The sequence below is a fragment of the Pteropus medius genome, unplaced genomic scaffold, assembly GCF_902729225.1.
Source record: "Pteropus medius unplaced genomic scaffold, Ma_sr-lr_union100, whole genome shotgun sequence".
NCBI lineage: Eukaryota > Metazoa > Chordata > Mammalia > Chiroptera > Pteropodidae > Pteropus > Pteropus medius.
The window spans coordinates 11,207,283-11,226,313 of NW_024349802.1; the positions used below are offsets into that span (position 1 = coordinate 11,207,283).

The 19,031-nt window shown below is 40.8% G+C and overlaps 2 protein-coding genes and 1 pseudogene across 10 annotated transcripts in view; 2 read left to right on the plus strand and 1 right to left on the minus strand.

Moving 5' to 3' along the window:
• The window catches only part of LOC120581421 (protocadherin alpha-C2), a 172,519-nt gene that overhangs the window by 58,955 nt on the left and 94,533 nt on the right, over nt 1-19,031 (plus strand). Inside the window, exon 1 of one of the 9 annotated variants that reach the window (XM_039836326.1) lies at nt 8,797-11,388. The exons of 7 other annotated variants lie outside the window; for them this stretch is intronic. In XM_039836326.1, the coding sequence (XP_039692260.1) occupies nt 8,986-11,388 (2,403 nt within the window). In that variant the 5' untranslated portion in view covers nt 8,797-8,985. Of the gene's footprint in view, nt 1-8,796; nt 11,389-14,495; nt 16,860-19,031 lie in introns of those variants that run through there. One more of the 9 variants, XM_039836330.1, reaches the window with a different exon arrangement.
• LOC120581427 (protocadherin alpha-10-like) lies at nt 1,471-4,061 on the plus strand. Its single transcript, XM_039836337.1, has one exon. It carries the CDS (start codon nt 1,549-1,551, stop codon nt 3,958-3,960), a length of 2,412 nt encoding a protein of 803 aa, XP_039692271.1. The 5' UTR covers nt 1,471-1,548; the 3' UTR covers nt 3,961-4,061.
• Nucleotides 17,139-17,257, minus strand: LOC120581767 (uncharacterized; annotated as a pseudogene).

A 19,031-nucleotide genomic window follows, 5' to 3' on the forward strand; every position in this document is an offset into this window, starting at 1 on the left:
AACAAGAGGAGGTTTATATCTTAGTCATATCTTTTTCTGAAAGATATGTGCTAAAATTTTTCTTGCTCATCTTTAGGCAAATATGTCAGTCTTGAACTTATGGCTTTCACAATTAAAAAAAGGATTAGAAGTAGTTTGAGCTATAAATGTTTGGCATAGATTCTATGACTCAGTATTTTAAAAAGTGTTCAAAATAAGACATTACTTTTACATAAAACCTAGGATTCCCTTGGATAACCATTTACATTTTCTTTTTGGTAGAAAAGTTTGGGATTCTCCCAGTAGCTGCCATCTTATTGAAGGATTTCAGATATTGAATAGTTGGTTCCTTAACAGCCTTGAGACCGATTAAAACATTTTTTTTCTATTTGAAAGACAACACTAATAAACCTTATTGCAACTGATAATAATTATTATGAAAAGCTCAATGTATTTTTTTATATTTGAGATAAACAGGAAAATAAAATTGAGTGAATGAATGATATTTAGATTACTCTTTATACTATAGTCTCCTTAAACCAGTTCTGGAATATAATGGGTATGAGCAAACAGACAAATATAACTTGAATTCCTGATTCAGTGTCTTTTTTTTTTTTTGGATTAGAAAGAGATTATCATTACAAATAGCAATGGGTATAATGCAAATTTAAGCTGCCCTTCAGAATGGAAACTACAACATTCACCCAGAGCAGATATAGTAATTGGAAGAAAAGCTTTAATATGAGACAAAGATAACTGTATTTTATGTTTCCAGGAGTAAGTACTTGGTAAATTCATTAATATCAAAGCAAACAAATCTTTAAAGATAAACTTATAAGTAGCTTGCATATCAGCACTGATTTGAAATACCATTGTGTTAAAGAAGTAACTTAGAGAACTTGCATCTTCAGTTATGTTCTACATAACTAGGCTAAATTTTTAGAATAATTTAACATAGTATATGATTAAGCAATAGAAAATTATAGGGTGTTAGCAATAAAGTAAACTTAATAAGACATAATTTCAAAATAATCAATTTCTAAAAGTCTAAAAAACAGTATCATAGTAACCTACAAATACGGACTTTTCATCTTCAGAAACATGATAATATAGTAGTGCATTAGTACATTCTCTTAGACGTCTATATGCAAGAAAAAACTTCTTGGAATTCTAATTTGTAAAACAAAACCACCTTTAAAGAGCTAGTGACCACACACAAGGAATATATAATTAAAGAATTAAAAGCTCACAAAGAAAAACATGGACCAATTCAAAGAAATCACTAAAGAAGCAATATTAATGAAAGAAATACTAGTATAAACGCAAAGCCACTTCCATTTGGAGCCACAGGATGTCGTTGTTCTCCAAGGAGAAGATTATTTTAACAAAGAAAATTACGATTATTTCCAGGACCAGAGAGACTCTCCACTGTTCCGATGCTTTAAAGACTATAAACGCACCCATATTGTTATGATCACTTGGGATCTCAGGAATAAAGGCTCAAAAGGAAGATCTCAAAAGGACAACTTTGTACTCATGAAATGTTGATTTACTAACCAGCATCAAGGCATGATGTTAGCTTCAGGATCATGTGCCCAGGAACCCCGGTTTCTGCTGCTTTCGCTTCTGCTTCTCGCAGCCTGGAAGGCCGGGAGAGGCCAGGTCCACTACTCGGTCCCCGAGGAGGCCAAACACGGCACCTTCGTGGGCCGCATCGCCCAGGACCTGGGGCTGGAGCTGGAGGAGCTGGTGCCGCGCATGTTCCGGGTGGCGTCCAAAGGCAGTGGGGACCTTCTGGAGGTAAATCTGCAGAATGGCATTTTGTTTGTGAATTCTCGGATCGATCGCGAGGAGCTGTGCGGGCGGAGGCTGGAGTGCAGCATCTACTTGGAGGTGATTGTGGAGAGGCCGCTGCAGGTTTTCCATGTAGAGGTGGAGGTGAAGGACATTAACGACAACCCGCCTGTGTTCCCGGCGACGCAGAAGAATCTGTTTATTTCCGAAACTCGGGCTCTTGACTCTCATTTTTCACTAGAGGGCGCCTCCGACGCAGATATCGGAGTCAACGCTCTGCTGTCTTACAGACTGAGCCCCAATGAGTATTTCTCTCTTGGAATACCGACCAACGACGAGCAGGTAAAACCACTTCAGTTGGTACTAAAAAAACCTTTAGACAGGGAAATCGCTTCGGAGCTTCTCTTGGTGCTGAAAGCAACAGATGGGGGCAAACCTGAGCTGTCAGGTACCGTAGAGTTACACATCACAGTGCTGGATGTAAATGACAATGCCCCAGTGTTTGACAAAGCAATCCATCGTGTGAAATTACTGGAAAATGCAAGAAACGGTACACTGGTTATTAGACTTAACGCCTCCGATTTGGACGAGGGTTCAAACAGCCACATTCTTTATTCCTTTACAACTGATGTCTCCCCCGACCCAGAAGCATCTTTTCGCATAGATTCAGCCAGTGGAGAAATAAAAGTAAATGGAAAGATAGATTTTGAAGAAACTAAGTTATGGAAGCTTCAAATAGAAGCAGTTGACAAAGGAAATCCCCCAATGTTTGGTCACTGCACAATCTTGATAGAGGTTTTAGACATCAATGATAATGCTCCAGAGCTGCTAGTGACTTCATTAACGCCTTCTGTTCCTGAGGATGCTCCACTGGGGACCGTCATCGCCCTTATCAGTGTAACTGACCGTGACGCCGATAGCAACGGGCAAGTGACCTGCTCACTAACACCCCGTGCCCCCTTCAAGCTGGTGTCCACTTTCAAGAATTACTATTCGCTGGTGCTGGACAGCGCTCTGGATCGCGAGAGTGTGGCAAATTATAAGGTGGTGGTGACAGCGCGGGATGGGGGCTCGCCTTCGCTGTCGGCCACCGCCAGCGTGTCCGTGGAGGTGGCCGACGTGAACGACAACGCGCCGGCATTCGCGCAGCCCGAATACACGGTGTTCGTGAAGGAGAACAACCCGCCCGGCTGCCACATCTTCACGGTGTCTGCGCGGGACGCGGACGCGCAGGAGAACGCGCTGGTGTCCTACTCGCTGGTGGAGCGGCGCGTGGGCGAGCGTGCGCTGTCGAGCTACGTGTCGGTGCACGCGGAGAGCGGCAAGCTGTACGCGCTGCAGCCGCTGGACCACGAGGAGCTGGAGCTGCTGCAGTTCCAGGTGAGCGCGCGCGACGCGGGCGTGCCATCTCTGGGCAACAACGTGACGCTGCAGGTGTTCGTGCTGGACGAGAACGACAACGCGCCCGCGCTGCTGCAACCTGGGGCGGGCGGCGGGGGCAACGCTGTGAGCCAGCCTGTGGCGCGTTCTGTGGGTGCGGGCCACGTGGTGGCGAAGGTGCGCGCGGTGGACGCGGACTCGGGTTACAACGCGTGGCTGTCTTACGAGCTGCTGTCGGAGGCGGGGAACGCGCGCAGCCCATTCCGCGTGGGGCTGTACACGGGCGAGATCAGCATGACGCGCGCCCTGGACGAGGCGGACGCGCCACGCCAACGCCTTCTGGTGTTGGTGAAGGACCACGGCGAGCCGGCGCTGGCGTCCACCGCCACCGTGCTGCTGTCACTGGTGGACAGCGGTCAGCCGCCGAAGGCCTCATCGCGGGCGTCTGCGAGCTCCCCTGCAGCGCAGGCGGCGCTGGTGGATGTGAACGTGTATCTGATCATCGCCATCTGCGCAGTGTCCAGCCTGTTGGTGCTCACGCTGCTGCTGTACACGGCGCTGCGGTGCTCGGCTCCGCCCACCGAGGGCGCGTGCGGGCCGGGGAAGCCCACTCTGGTGTGCCCCAGCTCAATGGGGAGCTGGTTGTGCTCGCAGCAGAGGCGGCAGAAGGAGTGCTCTGGGGAGGGCCCGCCCAAGACGGATCTAATGGCTTTCAGCCCTAGTGTTCCTCCTGTTTCGAGTTCTGGAGATAGTGGAGAAAAACAGATGTGCGGGAATGTAAGTACAGGAATTTTGGGGTGTATTTAATGCCTATTAATGTCATTCACATAGTCGTTTACCAACATATTACTGTAAGTTCGTTGCTTCATTTGGTTTTGGCTTTCTCTTGGGATGGAGAAAATTTTTAATTATTTTTCACCAGTCTTCATAAACACCAAGAATATTATCTAGTTGGTAGAAATAATAATAGTAAAAGTAATAGCTGTAATGAAATAGATGACTAAAGCTTTCTGTTAATGTGGAAGTTAGTCAGAGAGGAAGGAAGTAAGGATCACTCCTGAGAAATGGAGAGTGTGGACAGGCTGAAATAATATTTTACTTGTCATTTTGCAGCAAGTTCATTCTCCCTTTCTTCTTATTCTACGTGGTGCCTTTCACTCATTATGTTTATGTATTCAAATTACCGTAATAATGCAGAACTTCATAATTTAGTTTTTTTTTTTTATTTTAAACATGGTTAAATTGTTACCTTCCTATAATCTGTAAGTTTACCTATTATGGGCATAGGTAGTTGAGGTGGTATCATTTTATAAACCATTTTGTTTCTAATCAATGACATGGTCTTTGAGATAGTGGGTGATGTTTCACCTTGTCTTTGGGGATGATTTTACTTAATTTTGTTTTTAATCCCTCATAATTTCAAGCTTATTTTCTTTATAGTCTTTGGCTGCTTCAGATAGACTTTCCCCCCTTTATTTTCTAATATAACATCAGTTTTGCTAATTGCCTGTTGAATTCATTGCGGCTTTCCTCCAGATTAATTTATTGAACTCTATTTTATCTGGAAGATTTATTTGAGCATTGAATATACTGATATTTCTTCCATTCATGGTACTTGTCATGAGGCTGTATGGAAATATTTTAGGGTAGAAAAATTCATACTTTTTTTGTATGTGTGCTTTAAGAGAGTCTTCCCATGTATAAGGAAGTATTTTGCTGCTGCCTATGTTCACCAAGCCACTTGGTCTTCAAAATGACTTGCTTTAAATAACTTGAATGTAAGAACCATGAAACTTTCACTTGACACTTCCACTTGGCACTAGCACTCGACAATAATGTTGTTGATCGAATTTCAGAATTTAACATTGTATACTTTAGATGCGTACTACGCAAACACTTTATTGTCACAAAGCTATATTCACAGAGAACTTGTATTTAGGGTTGTAAGGGTGTGAATCAAATAATGTGGAGATTAATTTTGTTCTTTGGGTTCCAGTATACAAATTAGAGACCCTTTAATTGGAGTGTGTGGAAAAATAAATTATATATGATAATTTACATTTGGGAGGAGAACCATGTTATGGTAGATAGGGTAAGGTTAATAGAAATGCTGAGAAGTCATTAGTGGTTGTTTTCTACCTAAAAAGTAGGATGATTTCCATAAAGATGAATGTTAGGAAATCTTCAGAAAAGGAAAAGCCAAGCCTTAGTTATTGTACTGGAATACCATTCATCCATCACTAACTATAATATACTACCATGATTGAGCTATTTCTATTTGTTAGACATGGTGCGAAGGGCTTAAAACACATAATTTAAAAAATACTTTGAACAACTTGTAAATTACATGAGACTACCCAAAATTTTAAAATGCCATAAGAGATATTTGTCTTTTCTATTGCCATTCAGCTAGCACATGATAGAGATGATATTCAAATGCATATCTTTTAGATTCCAGACCCATTGTTTTTATCACTGTAGAGTTTTCTGTAGTAAATCTTTTCTCTGATCAGGAATAGTTCTGGCTAGGAATGTCAAGCACAAGCTATATACAGGTGAAACCTCCTTTCTGTTTTGCTAAGGAAAAAAAGCCTCTTCATGATTATCTTCATGATTAATTTTGTACAATGCCATAATTGAGATGGGAATTAGGATTTTTGTTAAGTGATTTTTTTCTCAAAAGAGTTCATGATCGTCATCATTTGTGTTAATGTCACATTGATAGGTATTAATATTATTCAATCAATAAATAATTTAGAATTGCCCTATAAGGACTATGAATCAGTTTGGAAGTGATAAAAATAAGAAAAATAATCATTTAATATATGAGAAAAGTCAGAAAACTGTGGTCTGCAATGTTCTTGCAGAACACCAAAGCCAAATGACACATATGAAAATGACCTTGTCTTTTTAACACTGTGAATAAGGATATGTTTTGGGCAAATATAAGTAGTAATATGATTATTTCTGGGATCCTGAACAGCAGCAAAGGATTCAATAAGTATTTCCAATATTGGATACTTTAATACAGCTTTAATGGTATATTTTTGCATGAAAATCTTTGTGTTTACATCTTTAAAGATTCATTCTTCTTTAGTTTTATAATTGTCTGAGAGATTTGTGCCAACTGAACAAATGATCTGTGATCAAATAACTGTGTATAATTGAATAAGCCATGATAGCACAGTGTGAACATTGCTGAGTATATCCTACAATTTCGTTAATCCGATGTTGAATAGTACTTCTAATCTACCGATTTTGAAGAACCTTCTGTGTTTCCAAAAATGAATTCAAGATTTATTTCTCTTTTTATGTTTTCAATAGTAATAGTACTAGAACTATTATGGAATATTAGCGGATGATGAGGACTCATAGGACATTAAACAATGCACTCTAACACATGACTAGCAGGACATACAGTTGGAACTTAAGACTAACCAAATTGGTTTAGTAAAGGTCAGGCACAAAGTTCCTCATTCTTTTCAATTGATTTTACAAAATTATGGTTAACAATGATATTGATATGACTTCTTGGCATTAGCCTATTGCCAAATCTCAGATCTATCCTCAAAGATGAGTTCGACGATAGCATAATCTCTTCTAAAGGGGCTAGTTGAGATGGCAACTATATCTGAAATATAACAGCCAAAATGCAGAAGATGGGTTCTTAGTTCATACAATATGTAAAACTCTTTTATGACTTGCAGTTTGTCCAGTGCCACTCCATATACTCACAAAACACCACATTACTGGAAAGTAATTTTTAAATTAGCATTTGATTTTAATTCAGATATGTGAGTTCTTCATCTCCCTTGGGTGAACTTTCTCATGTACATCTCTCTATCTACCTTAGAAGACTCCACTTCGCATGTCATACCTCAATCCTCAATTTCCATAATGAAGTGGTTGCTTGCCTTTTCTCCAAAATAAATCTGACAGTCTTCAAATATATTAAATCTATTGTTATCTAGTGTAATATATTTTGATTAGAGACCCATATGACTGCTTGTGTTACAGATGCATAACAGATTGTGTTACAGATGCATTACAGTGTCATAAAAGGTGACGAGCCTGCTTTATTTTGTAAGAAAGAATTTTGTATTTAATAAGAGTTCTAGCAGAACAATATCAGCAAAAGAATAAATCTGAAAAAAGTGGAACAAGATCTGAAATTAGCAATAGAATATATATACATATCTGTGTATATATTCAAGACAAAGAAAAACATTAACACAAATAAATAAAATTTTTTTATATTTCAATATTTTTAGATTGGAGATGAACCATCAAAACTATACAAGAAAATACTCAAGCTAGTGTGTTATTTATTCCGAATCACTTTCTACTCTAAACTTCTATTGTATCCTTTTTCCCTCCCCTTAAAACCCAAGGCTATACGAAAACACAGAGGATATGCAGCCAAATTACGACTTTAGGCAATGAAAGCTCATATTGGCAATTTTCATTTTCTACTGGTATTTTATGAACTTGAATTTCCATGAACACTAAGGTCACTTTCCATTTAGTTAAATTATTTGATTATTTTCTATGTTTGTGTGGCTGTGTGTGTGTGTGTGTGTGTGTGTGTGTGTGTGTACTAGTAGGCACTTAGAGGAGATATAATTAAAAATTATTTCCCCTTTTTTGGATAAACTTAAACCCAAAATTTGGATTTTAAACCCAAAATTTGAATCTTAAACCCAAAATTCTTTAAAAAGGAAACAGTTCAGCTATTCTCATGAATATATATTGAGTAGATATCCAAAAACCAATGTTGGTAACTTAGAAATACCAATGTGGTACAGATGTTTTCATAGCGATTTTTATTTATTTCATAATAATAAAACTCATTCTATAGTTGAAAGATAACTTTTTTCATTGACATCATTACATAAAGTATCATTTTGATACCTCATGTAATACTCTTAGTAATGGAACTTACATGAGAATATGAAATTTACATTTCTATACATCAATAGACTTTTCCCTTGTGAATTCTGTGTTTTAAACTACCAAATTCAAAAATATATTTTTGTTTTTCTTATTATTCCTCAATGGATATAAAGTTATTTGCAACAAAAACCCTATTATATGTAAATAAGAACACAATTAAATGTAAAAATAAATAATACAATTAAATGTAAATATAAGGAATCAGAACTAAGGAAAATATGAGAAGGTAAGTGAACATAGATAAGAACATAATATGCAAGACTTAAAAATGAAATAGTTATTATTAAAACTTCAAATTTTTCTTCGAGTTTCCTAGCAGCCAAAGTAACAAGGGAGAAAGGTAAAACTATTCAAATACCTGTAGTAAGTGTTTAATCCTAGTTTTTCATAAGGTTACCTAGATAATTTATATACATGTATGTAGATAAGGAAAAATTACGGTATAACTCAAACATAGGAACAAAAATTTAAATTTTATGTTAGTCAAGAATAAAATGCCATTTGCTGGATACTATCAGTTTTAATATGATTTAAAATCTGAATATTCCATAAATAAGCACTTTGGAAATAATATCTTGGGGTTAAAATATCATGAAACACAAGAAATTATTTTTTCCTCTTTAAGTAAAACTTTGTGGTGTTGGATGTAGTGTACAGTAGTCACAATTTCAGGCACAAGGTGTCGCTCTTCACTTAGTGGAAATAGTTTATTCAAGGTTTGGTCTGAACATCCAGGAACTCCCCATACAAGACCACTCCATAATGCCGGACGCTACTGTTAACGGATCCTTTGAAACTTCTCAAAAATTCAGCGAGGTTTTTAACCCGAAACTGGAGTCTCCGGTACAGTAAATGTAAAGGATCTTATTTTGCAAGTCGATGTCGTATGCGATGTTCAGTTTTCGAAAAAGGGGATTGGGCACTCAGAGACTGCAGTTGTTGCTTCTGCTCTTCGCAATCTGGGAGGCTGGGAGCGGCCAGGTCCACTACTCGGTCCTCGAGGAGGCTAAACACGGCACTTTCGTGGGCCGCATCGCCCAGGACCTGGGGCTGGAGCTGGAGGAGCTGGTGCCGCGCCTGTTCCGGGTAGCATCCAAAGGCAGTGGGGACCTTCTGGAGATAAATCTGCAGAATGGCATTTTGTTTGTGAATTCTCGGATCGACCGCGAGGAGCTGTGCGGACGGAGCCTGGAGTGCAGCATCCACCTGGAGGTGATCGTGGAGAGGCCGCTGCAAGTTTTTCATGTGGAAGTGAAGGTTAAAGATATTAATGACAATCCGCCAGAGTTCTCTGGCAGAGAACAAAAGCTGCTGATTTATGAATCTAAGCAACCTGACTCGCACTTTCCTCTAGAGGGCGCTTCTGATGCAGATATAGGAGAGAATGCTCTATTGACCTACAGACTAAGTCAAAATGAATATTTTTCCTTAGAAATACCAACAAATAGTAAGCAGACTAATAGACTGTCTCTTACATTAAAGAGGTCTCTGGATAGAGAGAAAATTCCGGAAGTTAGTTTGCTACTGACGGCCGCAGACAGGGGGAAACCGGAGCTCACTGGCACTGTTCAGCTTTTAATCCACGTCTTGGATATTAACGACAATGATCCAGAATTTGAGCAATCAGAATATAAAGTGAGATTGATGGAAAACGCAGCTAAAGAAACTTTTATGATTAAGTTAAATGCTACAGATCCAGATGAAGGAGTCAATGGGGAGGTAACATACTCCTTGATATCGATTAAGCCCAATAGAAAACGCTTATTTATAATAGATGAAAATAATGGAGAGGTGAGGGTCAATGGAATTTTAGATTATGAAGAAAACACGTTTTATGAAATTGAAGTACAGGCCAAAGATAAGGGAAATCCCCCAATGTCAGGTCACTGTACACTCTGGGTAGAAATCATAGATGTCAATGATAACGCTCCTGAAGTCACCGTGACTTCCCTGTCTCTCCCAGTACGAGAGGACACTCAGCCTAGCACCGTCATTGCTTTGATTAGGGTATTCGACCGCGACTCTGGTGCCAACGGAGAGGTGACCTGTTTTCTAACGCCCAACGTTCCCTTCAAGATAATGTCCACGTTCAAAAACTATTATTCACTGGTGCTGGACAGCGCCCTGGACCGCGAGAGTGTGTCCATCTATGACTTGGTGGTCACAGGACGAGACGGGGGGTCGCCTTCGTTGTCAGCCACCGCCAGCGTGTCCGTGGAGGTGGCCGACGTGAACGACAACGCGCCGGTATTCGCGCAGCCGGAGTACACGGTGTTCGTGAAGGAGAACAACCCGCCCGGCTGTCACATCTTTACGGTGTCTGCGCGGGACGCGGACGCGCAGGAGAACGCGCTGGTGTCCTACTCGCTGGTGGAGCGACGCGTGGGCGAGCGTGCGCTGTCGAGCTACGTGTCGGTGCACGCGGAGAGCGGCAAGGTGTACGCGCTGCAGCCGCTGGACCACGAGGAGCTGGAACTGCTACAGTTCCAGGTGAGCGCGCGCGACGCGGGCGTGCCATCTCTGGGCAGCAACGTGACGGTGCAGGTGTTCGTGCTGGACGAGAACGACAACGCGCCCGCGCTGCTGCCACCTGGATCTCGCGGCGGGGGCGACGCGGTGAGCCAGCCGGTGGCGCGTTCTGTGGGCGCGGGCCACGTGGTGGCGAAGGTGCGCGCGGTGGACGCGGACTCCGGCTACAATGCGTGGCTGTCTTACGAGCTGCAGCTGGACGCGGGGGGTGCTCACAGCCCGTTCCGCGTGGGGCTGTACACGGGCGAGATCAGCACGACGCGCGCCCTGGACGAGGCGGACGCGCCGCGCCAGCGCCTTCTGGTGCTGGTGAAGGACCACGGCGAGCCGGCGCTGGCGTCCACCGCCACTGTGCTGCTGTCGCTAGTGGACAGTGGCCAGGCGCCGAAGACACCGTTGCGGATGTCTGTGGGGGCCACGGGCCCAGAGGCAGCGCTGGTGGAAGTGAACGTGTATCTGATCATCGCCATCTGCGCGGTGTCCAGCCTGTTGGTACTCACGCTGCTGCTGTACACTGCGCTGCGGTGCTCGGCTCCGCCCACCCAGCGCTCGTGCGGGCCGCTGAAGCCCACTCTGGTGTGCACCAGCGCGGTGGGGAGCTGGTCGTGCTCGCAGCAAAGGCGACAGAGGGTGTACTCTGGGGAGGGCCCACCCAAGACGGACCTCATGGCCTTCAGCCCCAGTCTTCCTCCGGGTCTGGATAGAGAAGATGTAGGGGAGAGGCAGGAGGCAGGATCAAATCATTCTGGGCAGGTGAGTTATATAGATACCCTCGCTTTTGAAGTTTAACTTAAATATTTTTAAAATCCAGATTATTTTATAGAAAATCTTAATGAATACTGTGTATTTTTAGTACATTTTAAAGAACAATATCTGTTAGTGAAATGCAATATGATACATATACCCAATTTTGATTATAATAATTTTTTAGCAATAAATGTCTTATTTATTTTAATGTCTTGTTAGAAAATGTTAAAAGAAGATGCAAGAGTGACTTTCCTGTTATTGCTTTATTAGAAATAATTTCTAATTGTCACTTATTTACTCATGTCACTTCATTTACTCTAATCCTCAGTAATGTAGATAATTACTATAGGTTCTTATCTTTGTCGACCTTTTGCCTTTATATTTTCATATTATTAGGTCAATTGACTATTTTCACTTCAGTCTTTTATTAAAGATAGAACACGGTCTTCATTATGTCTGAAAGGATTTACCTTTCTTTTTCTGTGTTCTTAAATGTTTGTCGTATGTTTAATGTCCATTAGATAATCTTTAATTTTATCTCTACTTATAAGATTAAACTTGCTTTTTTTTTTGCAGTTAAAAATTCAGTTTTGCATTCTAGTAGGCTTGCATTGAAATAATATAACTAAATGTTCTGTCCTTTTAAAATTTGATCCATGGAATGGTTAGAGATTTATCCACTACATACTTGAAGAGAATCTCAGATTTATAGTTCCAAAGTAATCTAGGCAAATAAAGTTATTTATATTACTCAGGTAAGTCATTCAAACTTGCTAAAGGCATGCGTATTGACTTACACATCTGTGATATATGTTAGTTGGCATATGTCTTAAGATTTTTGGACTTATCTAGAAAGGAAAATGTTAATGGTATTGAAATGAAACTTACTGACAATTATCAGTTTCACCCATTACTCCTTTAAAATTTTCTATCTTTAAATGCTTTATCTCTAATGTTTGTGAAATTTTCATATGCTCTAACCACATCTGAAGATTCTAGTGAAGATCATTTACCTCTAGGTAATTTTTCTAATTCAGTGATTGTTAGCTACATGTAGGTTGGTGGAGTCACTGACTTCTTTGAGAATCTGACAAGTCATATGTGGCCATTCTCTCCCTAAAATCACACAGCATACTACTTATCATAATTTTCAAGTTTCTCATTTTTGGACCTCTGCATAATCTTTTGTACCTCAGTATTAATTGACTAAAAACACTTTTCTATATCAAAGTTGGCAACCAGAGTAAAATATAAAATATTTCAGACTCAAAAGTGATTAAACTATCAGTCATATAATTTATGAAACTGTAAATGTAATAAATGTAATATTAGGTAGGACACACATTATTACTTATCTCCAAAGAAAGTTCTTGGAATGACTCAAGTTCATCTAAATTTAATAAACAAAGATATTGGAATGTTTTAAAGAGTTTAAAGTTTGCAAAGCATTATATTTATAGTACATAAGTAATCAATGCACATTTTTGATAATTCCAAATTACATGGACTAGTTTTTATGAATTTAGTGTCTTTTATACTTATTCTTTTTCAGGATTATATTTTAAATTGTAAAATTATAATTTCAATTTTTTAGTTTGATTGTTTAGGTATTAAGCTAAATTTAGATATTACTATCTGTTTAATAATTTAATTATGTCAAACAGTGTGCGAGGACTACATAACACACTACTTTTTCTGTAAAGTTCCTTAGCAATTATAGTACATTGACTATTTAGAAAATAGAAGTTAGAAAATGAAGAAGCTTGGTGGTGATATTAGATAATTTAATAGACTGATAGCATCAAATTCAAAATTAAGTGTTTTTGATTGAGTCAATTTTATAGTTAATTTATACTTGTAGAATCATTCTTGGTTATTATATTCTGGTTCTATAAAGATTTCATTTCTCAGTTCCTTTTATTATTATATGTGGAAAGAGTGGTTACAAATTATTGATTTAAAGATTTTTGACTTGAATTTTAGTGAGTTTATAAAATCTATATTTACTTGCTATGGCATCTTATCTGTGTTTATTTTCCCATAAAGCTGGTCTTAAATTAATGAATAAAATTATGGAAAGTCTTTTAATTCTTCCTTGCATATTCTGAGTAACTACTAACTACTCTGAAGGGAAAAATTGGGGGAGAAAGCAAAAGGTCATTATGAAGTTTATATTCTTTTGACTTTAGTCAAGGAATTTGGGCTCCAAAACATTTCACAAGATTTTTTTCACATTAGTGCTCCACTGCCGCTTTAGAATATTGTGAAATTTGGAGGCTTTGACTTAACATTTTACATGAAAACTCTTTACACGTGCTAGAGTAAAACATTCCAGAATCTGTACCCAAGCCTCATTTTAACATGTTGTGGGAACAAGAGCAGTTGTATAGAAAGTCATCACATTTAAGCATCAAGGAATCAAAAAAGGAGATATCTTCCATATTTATAATGAATTCTAATATTCACCAGATTTATGAATAAAATAATTTTATGAATGATGAAATATTTATTTTTTTCCTTTACGAGAGAATTTTTTACTTTCTCCTAAAGTCCTATGGTGAAGTGCTTCTATAGGATAAAAATCAATACAAGTGTGAATTGTAAGCAATATAGAGGCAGGAGTGATATTATTCTTTATTTTATTTCCCACGATAGCTAAACAATAGCTTCTGAAATATCGTATTTTAATTATTATTTTTTGACAGACTTTCAAGCACATTATTTTTAAAAAACTGCAGTATAATAGATGTATGGGTGCTTTGTCGCTAATATCATATTAAAATAGGTATTTACAAATGATCCATGAAAATATTCAAAAGTCGAAACAATTTAAAGTGACCTGGGAAGTGGCTAAACCAAAAAGAACCTCAAGATCTTTCTTGTACATACACGATCAGTCACATGATGTCGCTGTATGCTCAAAAGGTGAAAAGGAAAGAATTTGTCTAGCGCCCAGATTTCTACAATTCACAGAATAGGATCGACTCCACATCAACCGGAATTCTGGGTAAAACTTACTAAATATACTTACAGCAAAGAGAGACTGCTCATAAAGGTTCACAGGCGAGCGATCCCTTAAAACTGACACTCCCATCTCAGAGATCTTATCTGCAATGGTGTCTTCCTGGCGGGGAGGCTTAGGAGCCTGGCGCCTGCTGATGTGGCTTCTGCTCCTTACAGCCTGGGAGACCGAGAGCAGCCCGGTCCACTACTCGGTCTCCGAGGAGGCCAAACACGGCACCTTCGTGGGCCGCATCGTCCAGGACCTGGGGCTGGAGCTGGAGGAGCTGGTGCCGCGCCTGTTCCGGATGGCGTCCAAAAGCAGTGGGGACCTTCTGGAGATAAATCTGCAGAATGGCATTTTGTTTGTGAATTCTCGGATCGACCGCGAGGAGCTGTGCGGGCGGAGCCTAGAGTGCAGCATCCATCTGGAGGTGATCGTGGAGAGGCCGCTGCAGGTTTTCCATGTGCAGGTAGAAGTGAAGGACATTAACGACAATTTGCCGGTGTTTAGAAGAGAACAAAAGGTCCTTATTTCTGAATCTGCACCTCTAGAGTCTCAGTTTCCTCTAGAGGGCGCTTTTGATGCGGATATCGGCGAAAACTCTGTTTTGACTTACAAATTAAGTCTAAATGAGTATTTTACTCTGAAAACAATAACGAAAAACGATAAAAGTATATTGCCTGAACTGGTTCTTCGGAAGTCCTTGGATAGAGAGGAAACGCCAGAACTTAATGTATTGCTGACCGCCCTCGATGGCGGTAAACCTGAGCTAACAGGCTCTATTCATATTAAAATAACCATCCTGGATGTGAATGATAATGCTCCAGAGTTTGATAAGCTTGGCTATAAAGTAGTGCTGTTTGAAAATGTGCCAAACGACACGAGAGTGATTCAACTAAACGCTTCAGATTTAGACGAAGGATTGAATAGTGAAATTACCTATGGAATCAGAATGATTTTGCCAGCAAGTGAGAAGTGTATGTTTTCAATAGATCCAAAAACAGGTGAAATCAGAATTTATGGGAAACTGGATTTTGAAGAGAATAATGAGTATGAAATTCATGTTAATGCCATTGATAAAGGGATTCCTTCCATGGCAGGTTACTGCACGGTCCTGGTGGAAGTTCTAGACCTGAACGACAATACGCCCAAGATAATGGTCACTTCGCTGTCACTCCCTGTGCGAGAGGATGCTCAGGTGGGCACCGTCATCGCCTTGGTCAGCGTGTCTGACAGTGACTCTGGGGCCAACGGGCAGGTAACCTGCTCACTAACACCCCATGTGCCCTTCAAGCTGGTGTCTACCTTCAAGAATTACTATTCGCTGGTGCTGGACAGCGCTCTGGATCGCGAGAGCGTGGCGAATTATGAGCTGGTGGTGACAGCGCAGGACGGGGGCTCGCCTTCGCTGTCGGCCACCGCCAGCGTGTCCATGGAGGTAGCCGACGTGAACGACAACGCGCCGGCATTTGCGCAGCCCGAGTACACGGTGTTCGTGAAGGAGAACAACCCGCCCGGCTGCCACATCTTCACAGTGTCTGCTCAGGACGCGGACGCGCAAGAGAACGCACTGGTGTCCTACTCGCTGGTGGAGCGTCGGGTGGGCGAGCGTGCGCTGTCGAGCTACGTGTCGGTGCACGCGGAGAGCGGCAAGGTGTACGCGCTGCAGCCGCTGGACCACGAGGAGCTGGAACTGCTGCAGTTCCAGGTGAGCGCGCGCGACGCGGGCGTGCCATCTCTGGGCAGCAACGTGACGCTGCAGGTGTTCGTGCTGGACGAGAACGACAACGCGCCCGCGTTGCTGCCGCCTGGGGCTGGTGGCAGGGGCCGCGCGGCGAGCCAGCCAGTGGCGCGTTCTGTGGGCGCCGGCCACGTGGTGGCGAAGGTGCGCGCGGTGGACGCGGACTCGGGCTACAACGCGTGGCTGTCTTACGAGCTGCAGCTGGAGGCGGGGGGCGCGCGCAGCCCGTTCCGCGTGGGGCTGTACACGGGCGAGATCAGCACGACGCGAGCCCTGGACGAGGCGGACGCGCCGCGCCAGCGCCTGCTGGTGCTGGTGAAGGACCACGGCGAGCCTGCGCTGGCGGCCACGGCCACTGTGCTACTCTCGCTGATGGACAGTGGCCAGGTGCCGAAGACTCCGTCGCAGATGTCGGCGGGCGCCATGGGCGCAGAGTTGGCGCTGGTGGATGTGAATGTGTATCTGATCATTGCCATCTGCGCAGTGTCCAGCCTGTTGGTGCTCACGTTGCTGCTGTACACGGCTCTGCGGTGCTCGGCGCCGCCCACCGAGGGCGTGTGCGGGCCAGAGAAGCCCACTCTGGTGTGCTCCAGCGCGGTGGGGAGCTGGTCGTGCTCGAAGCAGAGGCGGCAGAAGGTGTGCTCTGGGGAGGGCCCTCCCAAGACCGACCTCATGGCCTTCAGCCCCAGTCTTCCACAGTCACGAAAAGATTGTTTCAATCTTTCCAGTGAAGTAAGTCATGATATATATTTGTTCCCTTTAAGAACTTTCTATTAGGGTATAAATACATTAACTTATTCTTTTTCTTTTTTTTCTTTATGTTATTCTTTAAACCGTCAATATCTTCTCTTCTGTGGTAGGATCATTCTTAGTCATTTGGACTTTTCATTATTTGCCCAGTCACCACACTTTAAAATATTCTAGTTCTCTTTAGAAGAGGCAACCCTTGGTTGACCTCACAGATTGCAAGGACCTTGTCAGCTTACAATCCCTTATTTTTTTTATTTTTTACGCCTACAGCACCTGGTCTTCCTAGGTGGTCTCCCATCCAAGTACTAAACAGGCCTGACACTGCTTAGCTTCCAAGATCAGATGGGGCGGGGCTTGTTCAGGGTAGCATGACCATAGACTCTAGTTCTCTCATTTTTCCCATTACCTATGATTAGCTTTGAAGAATATTAGTACACTACAGTAAAAACCATCTAGGTGTTCGGTAACTTAAATTTATTTTAAATTTAAACTTAATTTCATGATTATAAAAAATTTGTGAGATAATGCAAAGAGTTCCCCAGAGACCATTACCTGGATTCCTTCACTGTTTTTTATGTGCATAGGCTAGTAAAATAGTCTCCTTAATTACCATTCTAATTTCAGTACACTCTTCTTCCAGATATTATAACATAATAATTGTGTTATTAATTCTCAAGGAAATATTTTTTATTATTGTTCACAGGGAGTCCCTTCTTCCTTTAAAGTGGGATTGGCTACTGTACTACCCTTATTTACATAAAATATAACAAAGTCATTTCATACTTAAAAGGTTATAATAACCACCCAAATTAGAATTCATTTTATGATTGAAGTTTTATAATAACTTACATAGCTGTTTTTCTTTCTTGGTAGCACATAAGTAATGATGCATCTTACAATTAATGACTTTTTTATTTAATAAAATATAAGAATAGTTATTGATCCCCTATTATTTTTCAGGAACTGTGCTAAGATATTTAATTGCATCATCTCATTTTATTATCAAAGTAGTTCTATGGTTCAGGTACAATATTTACCATTGTCATTTTACTTATGAGAAACCTGAGCTTCAGCCAGATAGTGAGAAGTGGCTCAAACCCAGTTGTGGAGGATCCCAAACCTATTATGGCATATTACTGCTCTGAGACTATTATCTCATGAATGTCCTAAAGTGCATTTTACATGTTGTAATTTTCTTACCACAAAATATCCAGAAGCTTCTCTTTGATCAGAGAGTAAAGCCTTAAATCCCTCAGTCTGGTAGTGATGGTATTAAACTTTCCTGCCTTTTGCCTAGTACTGTCTCACATATCTTTAGTTTAGGACATGGAATATAGCATATGTTTAAGCAATAATTTTGAAATAAATATATGGCATTGAAATAAGCTGCCTAGGTGATTCCCTCCATTGTAGAAGTTGGGGTAGACTCCAGAGATTAGGCAATGTTTCATTGAAGAGTGCCTGTAGGATAGATGACATTTCAATAGGAAGGTATTACAAATGGAGAGATAAATATGAATAAATAAACAGTTTTTTCTAATGAATGTGTACTTGCAGGATTGGAGCAGGGGATATTCTGAAGGTAGGAAAGCTAGTAAAGAATCTTTTATAATACTTTAGGTATCAAGTGATGAAGATTTAAATTATGGCAATTGAAATAGATTGAGAGAAACATGTGCAAGTGGCATTGGCAAAGTAGAAGCAGCCAGATAATGATGGGCTCAATACAATGATAAGAGATATACAAAAGTAGAAGATGACATTAACTTTTTTAGTTTGGTCACCTGGGAGGATGAGATTGCCATTAACCAAGATGCAGAAGAGAGTTGGAGAAAGTTTTTTTTTGTATTTGTGCTGCTAGGGAATAGAGAGGAACATTTAAAAAACTATATTATACTTGAGGTTCTGCAAAAAAATAATCGTGATTAGAAATATGGATCTGGAACTCAGGGAATATTACAGATGTAGATTTGTGAGTAATTCCCATAGGGAAAAAAATAAATCCATTAAAAAATAAATCCATTAAATTACTAGAAAGAGATTGAAAAATTGAAAGCAATGTGTCCAAAGAAAGAATTTAAGTGGATAGGTGTGTTAGTTCCTGGGGCCACTATAACAAATTACCAAAAACTGGTGCCTGAAGACAATAAAAAT